The following is an 8,271-nucleotide window of genomic DNA, read 5'->3' as shown; positions in this document are numbered from 1 at the left end:
ATTAATAATTTATAATTACTTATTAATAATTTATAATTGTTTATTAATAATTTATTTAAGTTTTAAATTAAAGGTTAAGCCGAGATAAAAGTAAGGATAAATAAAGGTATTTTTCCATAAAATTAATTATAAAATTAATTAAAAGTTATATAATTTTATTTTCTTATCGGTAAAGAGTAAAAATAAAGATCGATTAATATATATTTTAAAAATTAAAAATTTTATAAACTTTTTAAATAAGTTATTTTCTATAAATCTTAAATAAATAATATATAAATAATAAAAATAATAAATTAATTTAAGTTATAAATTATATAAAATAATATAAAATAAATAGGTTATATTTAAAATATTACTTATTATTTGATCGATATAAATACAAACACATTTTTATAATATAACAAGTAAAGACTTACGAAAAAAAAATCTTAATAATTTTATTATTAAACTTTATCTTGTTAAAAATATCCCGTCTTAAAATTTAAATACTTTATTTTAAAATTTATTTAAATTATTAATTTTATTATAAAAATTTAAATAAAATTACTTAATGTTAATACCATTATTTAAATATTATTTAAACCTTATTTAATTAATAATTAAATTAATTTTATTTAAACGTTTATTTTATATAATTAATAAATATATTAAAAGGTTAAAAAATACTTTAATTATATCTTAAATAATTTAAATATATATGATGAGATCACGTAATAAGACTACGATAACGATAACGTAGATAAAATAGCTTAACTTATTTTTTACTTTTATAAATTAAAAAGACTTCGTCTTTTTTATTAATATAACTTTAACTTTTCACTTATGATAAACCTTAATAATATATAAATTATTATAATATAATTTACCATTTTTTATTATTAAAACAATATAATATATTTTAATTATATATTAAATAATTTAATTATTAATAAACGGTAATTTTATAATATAAAAATATTTATTATTAAAATATATATAATTTATTAAAAAAAAATAAACGTTTAAAAAAATAAATAGTAAAAAATCGGTAAACGTAAAATTACATAAACGTTAAATTTTTAAAACGGGTAATAAAAGTTTTATAGTAAATAAACAGATAAAAAAATTTAAATATTAATTAACGGTTTTCTTGTACCACCGGAATCTGGTACGATAATGAGGTTAGGTACATATACCTTTAAGGTTGATTGTATTATATACATACCCGTGAAGGCACTGCATGTGGGGCAGAAGAACTGTGGCTAGTATGATACGCTAAGAACCTATATATGTACCTATGTATACCTACGATATATGCATGCTTCCATTAGTAGGTATCTACATAGTACTTAAACCTAGATGATACGCCACATTTCTCTCTCACGTGATGTTATCCCAAAACTATGTACGTAGGTACCCCCGCTAGTTTACAGCCCACCATCTTTCATTCTTTAGTGTTCGTGATCATTAAAGTACCTAAATTGCCTACCTAACCTATCGTTTCTGCGTAGAGACTTTGCGCCAAACCGTCATAATCTCTTGTATATAGCCCAGCCGGGCGCAAACTTCGTCTAATCCCCTACCTCGACGAACTGAACATCCCTCTTTTTGTATAGGGCCCTCAATTACTTATACTACTCTATCTCAAGATGCCTCCAAAGAAGAAAGATGAGCCCAAGGGCAAAAAGCCTTCGGCTGCCAAGGTTGCCGAGGACAAGACCTTCGGTATGAAAAATAAGAAGGGTGCTGTTGCCCAAAAGCATATCAAGCAGATCCAGGCGACAGCCAAAGCCGGAGGTAGCGCGGAAGAGAAAAAGAAGCAAGCTGAAAAGGATGCTCGAGCCCGCGAGAAGAAGGCCGCCGAAGATGCTAAGCGAGAAGCCGACCTACTACTCAACAAACCAGCACAGATCCAGAAAGTTCCCTTCGGTGTCGATCCTAAGACTGTCGTCTGTATATTTTTCAAGAAAGGCAATTGCGAGAAGGGAAAGAAGTGCAAATTCGCACATGATCTCTCAGTTGAACGAAAAACCGAAAAGAAGAACCTCTATACCGACGGTCGGGGAGAAGAGGAAGAGAAGAAGAAGCAGGAGACGTCTGAAGACTGGGACGAGGAGAAGTTGCGAAAAGTTGTCCTTTCCAAGAAGGGCAACCAAGTCACTACCACCGACAAAGTCTGCAAATTCTTCATTGAAGCGATTGAAGACGGAAAATACGGTTGGTTCTGGACATGTCCAAACGGAGGCGACAAATGCAAGTATAAGCACGCTCTTCCACCAGGGTATGTTTCTTATATATTAGGATCGCGTAGCAGATTGTCTAACATAACCAATTTAGTTTCGTGCTTAAGACGAAAGAACAACGCGCAGCCGAGAAGGCTCTCATGGATAAATCTCCGCTCAAGACTCTAACCCTCGAGGATTTCTTAGAGTCGGAAAGACACAAGCTTACCGGAACGCTCACGCCTGTCACTCCAGAAAGCTTTGCGAAATGGAAGAAGGATCGGTTAGACAAGAAGGCGGCCGAGGAACAGGCTCGCCAAGCCAAGGAATCGACTGGTCGTGCCCTGTTCGAGAGTGGTAACTGGAGATTCACAGAAGAAGACGAGTCCGAAGAAGAAGACGAGGAGGATAGTGCCTGGAATCTAGAAAGGCTAAGGCAAGAAACGCAGGCAATCCGAGACAAGAAGGAAGCAGACCGGATAGCGGCGGCCGCAGGATACTCGGCCGACTCTACTCAACCCCCAGATACCGGCGATGGTACCCCTGTAACCGCAGGCGCCTGATACATCGTCCCATCGTAGTGGAGTAGTGGAGTGAAATCTCCAAGTAAATCAGCGTCTCACCCTGAAAGATGGGTGCTCAATGCAAGTGGCTCGTCAAAACCAACGGCATGCCAGCAGCTCAACATCACCTATCGCATTCTGGACTACAGAAACTCAGCGTAGGTCGAGCTACTACTGATCTTTGAACCGTGCGGGACAGTGGGAACCTATTATTAAATTGACAGGTTTAGTCTTCTAACTTGAGGTTTACGTAGACCATACCAATCAGATTGATGCAAATGGGAAGCACAGAAAAACTCGATTCTTTTTAGTCCTTGTCTCTCAACGGCAGGGTAGTTAGTACGACGAGGTAATCCCCTTCGATTTACTACCATATTGTGTCTATTGAGCACTCAAGTTGACGGGGGAAGATGATTCAGAATGCATCAAGCAGTTTATCTGTGTTCACCAAGCTTGTTTTAACACCTATAAAGCTGATTTCAATGAATTCAAGCCATTTATATTTGTTTGCAGATATGCCTACTTGTGTTTGGAAGTCCCAGCTGTCTCGGAAGAAGTAAATACGATCTTGATCTCTCACTTCGATAATGATAGGAGAAAGAAGCTCAGAACTTCTCAACATAGGGCCGTATGTCTATCTCCTGCGTGAACGCAGAACGGTGCTGGGTGTGTAAGTTCCAGTAACTCTCGGCGATCTATTCTTGAGTCAGCACTAAAAGAGAGTGAACGATTTCGAATTAAGTACTTACCGCATCAGCCCTGATCTTGCCATCCTCGGCGCCATTGTTAGGGCTATAGTGACTCGTGCGAGGTATATCGATAACTCCGTCGACAATAGCATGTGCTACATGTACTCCCTTGGGTCCAAATTCGCGTGCTAGGGACTGGCCAAGAGCTCGCCGAGCAAACATGCTAGCAGCCATTGTTGAGAACAGATATGAACCCCTGATAGAAGCCGTAGCACCTGTGATGAGTAGGGTAGGTGGGTGCTCTGACTCTGGTACGGCGTCCAAGAGTAGTGGAAGAGTCTTCTGAGCAAAGTTGAAGAGGCCGCGACTATCCGGCTCGTCAGTTTAGGATCAGCAAGCTTCTGAAATACTTATACATACGCATTACCACCGACAGCGACATCGAAGTCTTCGACGCTCAGTTCAAGGAATGGCTTCCTCTGGAATCCAGCGCCAACATTGTAAACAGCCGCAGCAAGCTTGAAGCCTGGTAGCTCCTTGGCAATCTTCTCGAAGGCCGAATCCACCGACTTGACATCCGAAGTATCGGCACTGATACCGATCGCTTTGCCACCAGCCTTGTTAATCTCGGCCACGGTGTCCTGGTACGACTCGGGTGTACGAGTCAAAAGCACCACGGGGTAGGCCTTGGAGAAACGGATAGCACAAGCTCTTCCTAGAGAAGACTTTTATTAATGAATTTGCGGGTTATCCTGTTGGAGGAGGCGCTTACCTGTGCCTGGGCCAGCACCAGCGACGACAGCAAACAACTTGGAAGACATTTTATATAGACTCGGGTTATAAAAAAGACGCAAATATTTTGAGGATGTTATTAAGCTACTAATACTAGCTGGATATTGGATATTGGATATTGGATATTGTTTGGAATGGATATAGTCTAATCTTAGACGGATCTTGAGACTCACTTATAAGTAGCGATCTCTCACCTTTGTCTACTCCGCAAATGATCTAGAAATACATATGCCGCGATAACGATTAATAATTACACTTCTGCATCAGAGAGTTAGTGTACTGATGACAAATTTGACAAGATGTCGCAATAGCCCGGCTGTCGAATAGCAAGTTGAATCTGCACGCCTCCGGCTGCGAAAGACCGAAAGACGATGACGTGCAGCATCAGTAACTGGAGAGCGCGGAGATCGTAGTAATGGGAAACCTACCTAAGCACCTTCCTGTCGGGAGCTATGGCCACCAATAAAACCAATAAAACTAATAAACCGTTAGGTTAAGGTCCGTTTTAATCTTAAGTTTGACGCTTAAACGTCTCTACTACGTCTCTACTACGTCTCGTAACGGAATCAGCCCGTACAACCATACAAAGGGAACTTGGTATTCGTTTGTCGCGTAACCGTTTTTGCTCGACTCCCATGTAATTCAATCGACTCAACAACGCGATTGAGTGAAAACATTTGTCTCTGCAGGGAAGCTTACCTACCTTACCTAAGGTAGTTATATTCTCTAAAACAAGAGCACGAGGAATTATCCAAGTTCAGATATTAAGTACCTTCAAATCCCAACAATAATATTTGTATCTGCTCTTATAGCTCTAACTTAATGAGACAGTAGTGGAATTGTTTATGGCATGGTGATAAAAGAAGTCATGGCTGAGAGCAGCGCGACCAGTAGCTTTCAGGCATTGACATCCGTCTCTAGTGATCTCAACGATGAACTTGGAGAAGATTTCACGATACCTCCCGTTATTTCTGATATACCGCAACCAAGCCAGAACACCAGCCTTAAAGCGGCATTATCACTTTACTCAAATCAACGAAATTCGGCCAGACAGCAAAAAATTCAAGAGCCCTCTACAGTTACCTCAGAATCACCATTGCAAACCAGATCTCAACTAGCTGTGCATATTAGATCATCAGCACCCTCCTCGCCATCTCATATTAGGCAGGGACAGTCTATAGGGTTAAGTCAGGAACCACGACCAAGAGGGGATCCTACAACCGTAAGGGGAAATATCTCTATCGTTCTGCCTCCAGCTCCGGTACAACATGGAATAGAAGGAACTAGTTTCCAACCGAAGAAGAGGGGCAGACCAAAGGGTTGGAGGAAGCCTGAAAACTCGTATGCGGATAGAAGAGAAGACGACACAGGGGATGCTAAGCCCAATGCACCTAGGAAAGACCCCTCTAAAGAACCGAAGCGGCGCGGGAGGCCGCCACGCGATTCTATACCTTCGGCTAGAGAATGGTACCTACGGTCTAATGTTGAATACGTGCCATTCTTGTGCGAATGGAAACGGTCCTCGGAGCACCCTTGTCCGGCAGAGCTGCAAAATATGAAAACACTACGCAGGCATGTTTTTCTCGTCCATGGGGATGAAGACCCGTTAGTCTGTCAGTGGGGCAAGTGCGTAGCAAGGGACACCCCTATACATTTCGAAACCCAAACGGAATTCGAAGAGCATATGGAGAAAATGCACTTCAGGTCGTTTGTGTGGCACATGGGAGATGGGTACCAGAACGAAGGTATCGCAACACTGAAGCGAGACGCAGATGAACTTCCGGAGTACTTGTTTGACGAGGATGGAAACCAAGTTACCCCATCAATTACTGAACAGCGACTCGAGGACGATCAGCAGTACAAAGAGAGGAAGCGGAAACTGAGGCGTCTCCTAATTCAACAGGACGAGAATGCTCTAACTGAAGAGGAATACACAAGGCAAACGCTTGGGCTCGTCTGATTTAAGATGACTATAGGTGGCCATGTCTTGTCGCCCATATGTTAACAGCAATAGGGATAGCTTTATTCCGTGCTGAGCGCAGTCTGGATATACACAATTGGTCTATCTGGTCATGAGGGTTAGGTCTCTAGGTAGACTCGACTCCGAAGGAATAATAGCTTTCATGGTTACCTACTTCGATATTCGAACTTCCCGATTTAGGACGCACTTCAGGCGCGTATATATTCGGAGTAAGAAACCTGTAAGACATGCATATACCAAGCATCCTTTTGACTTTGACACGACTCCCATTTCTGTTGCATACCTACAGTGGTGGGTAACTAGGGTTTCAAAGGCATAACTTTACCGGGCTTCTATGAGTCTAACTACATGGTAAAACAGAGCTTGAGTTAAAAACGCAATGCACCGCATTAATTATAAATACATATAGCATGACGTGTTATAAGTTACTACATTATGGTAGGTACATATATGTATAGGAGTAGCTTAAGGTTATGTATGGTACATTCACGGTGCTAATATCGTCAACAATGTCCGATAGCATTTGGAGGCTGACCAATCCATAAATTCTAGGCCTCTTCCCACGGCACGTTTTCTATTATGACGTAATAAACAGGGACATCATTTGAAACTTCAAGGTAGTATCGTATCGATAGTACCTATCGACGGATCCACACATATGTTCCTTAACAGAAGACATCATCAGCAGTCAGCGTTACTATAGAGTTTTTCATATTTCCCACGGCCAGCATTCCATACTTCGTAATTTTGGGGTTCTATAGAACAATAAAGGTGAGGAGAATAAGGCCACGTGAGATTTGTAGTTTGTAGGTTCCGTAGTGTAAATGTAGAAATAAATGTATAGACGGACAAATGTAATGCCTGATTACATGTACATACCGAATGTGCAATATGTAAAATCCCTAGGTACCTAAACGGAAATAACGGTGGCGCTAGGTACAATACATATGTACAATACATGCAGCCTACGGGGTCTACAGGTACTTCTTTAAATCTGACCTAGGTGCCTATGTAGGTATGTACATGTAAGTGGAAAGCTAAGATGTTATTGCTAAGCCCGAATTCACGGTTGTGCCTCTCTTCATATCGTCTAAAGGGAACATAACATATCCCCTCAACTTTTACTATTCCTATATTCATCTATTCATTCGTCAATTTTCCCTTTCCCTCTCCGCGTATACCCTTCCGCATACCGCGTACCGCGTACCGAACCCATCCCTCGTTTACGTCCCGTCCCTATCATATCAATGTTCATGCAGACCGAAAGGGTCTAGCGAAAAGCATCTGGATTTACACTATCGCGTACGTACCTACATAGCTAGACCCGTGTTTTATTAGCGCATCCGCATCCGCAGCCATCGGAGACCTAACTTCACGTATACATCCGGAAAAGTCCTCTTTAAGAAACAAAACATTTACATTTTATTACGTCGCAGGGAAGAAGGGTAGGTACCTTATATTAATGTGGTGATTTTATCAGTTTGGGTTGATTAGCAAGCAAGAAAAAGAGCAAGACCCAAAAGGCAAGAATCCGGGACGCAACGTATCTCAAGTTTGAAGTGCCAGGTGCCAAGTGGATTAGGTACTCTGTCCCCTCAGGTCCACCCCTTTTGCCCCTCGTTCTCACTGGCTACTGGTGGGTCGACTTATTAGTGGCTCTCCTACTCCCCTGCCCCCTGGACCAAGCGCCTAAACCCGCCCTGTCTACATAGGTACCTGTCCGAGTGTGCTCCAGCACTTCCCGACCTGCCGACCTGCCGACCTGTCCCAAGCTTTTTTACGCCAGGCCTAGATTGGCACCATCCAGCAGACGACAGCTGCTGCAATTACTGCTTGTTGCTACTTGCTACTTGCTACTTGCTACTTGCTACCTGCTACCTGCTACCGCCGCCGCGCTACCGCCGACATGGGGTCCGACGAGTCAATTGAACACCATTCCAACCTCAGTCACCCGTCCCAAAACTCTCCCTCACCAACAACATCCGTTACCAAACGAGGCCCTCATTTCCGCATCAAAAAGCGATTTACATCATGGCATCACCCGA

General features: G+C 41.4%; 3 protein-coding genes across 3 annotated transcripts; 2 read left to right on the top strand and 1 right to left on the bottom strand.

Moving 5' to 3' along the window:
• Positions 1-1,628: 1,628 nt before the first annotated feature.
• On the top strand, positions 1,629-2,764 carry F4813DRAFT_381425 (uncharacterized protein; the record flags this gene model as incomplete). Its single annotated transcript, XM_049245675.1, has 2 exons — positions 1,629-2,260; positions 2,317-2,764. 2 exons carry the CDS (start codon positions 1,629-1,631, stop codon positions 2,762-2,764), a joined length of 1,080 nt encoding a protein of 359 aa, XP_049098539.1.
• Positions 2,765-3,224: 460 nt separating this feature from the next.
• Positions 3,225-4,395, bottom strand: F4813DRAFT_129190 (NAD(P)-binding protein). The gene is made up of 5 exons (XM_049238695.1): positions 4,226-4,395; positions 3,874-4,168; positions 3,514-3,820; positions 3,288-3,459; positions 3,225-3,229 (listed from the first exon to the last, which is right to left on the bottom strand). The coding sequence occupies exons 1-4, from the start codon at positions 4,272-4,274 to the stop codon at positions 3,370-3,372; spliced, it is 741 nt and encodes a 246-aa protein (XP_049098538.1). The 5' UTR covers positions 4,275-4,395; the 3' UTR covers positions 3,225-3,229; positions 3,288-3,369.
• A 718-nt stretch (positions 4,396-5,113) lies between these two features.
• On the top strand, positions 5,114-6,205 carry F4813DRAFT_381424 (uncharacterized protein; the record flags this gene model as incomplete). Its single annotated transcript, XM_049245674.1, has 1 exon — positions 5,114-6,205. One exon carries the CDS (start codon positions 5,114-5,116, stop codon positions 6,203-6,205), a length of 1,092 nt encoding a protein of 363 aa, XP_049098537.1.
• Between the last annotated feature and the right edge of the window lie 2,066 nt (positions 6,206-8,271).

This window comes from Daldinia decipiens (genome assembly GCF_022478715.1).
Source record: "Daldinia decipiens strain CBS 113046 unplaced genomic scaffold F4813scaffold_22, whole genome shotgun sequence".
Lineage (NCBI taxonomy): Eukaryota > Fungi > Ascomycota > Sordariomycetes > Xylariales > Hypoxylaceae > Daldinia > Daldinia decipiens.
Note: the sequence above shows the minus strand (reverse complement) of the source record. Positions and strands in the feature narration are given on the sequence as shown.

Coding starts and splice junctions, on each gene's coding strand:
- F4813DRAFT_129190 (XM_049238695.1), bottom strand. CDS start 4,274: ATGTCTTCCAAGTTGTTTGCTGTCGTCGCTGGTGCTGGCCCAGGCACA. Junction 4,169..4,225: donor TGGTGCTGGCCCAGGCACAG/GTAAGCGCCTCC, acceptor AGTCTTCTCTAG/GAAGAGCTTGTGCTATCCGT. Junction 3,821..3,873: donor GTCGCTGTCGGTGGTAATGC/GTATGTATAAGT, acceptor CGAGCCGGATAG/TCGCGGCCTCTTCAACTTTG.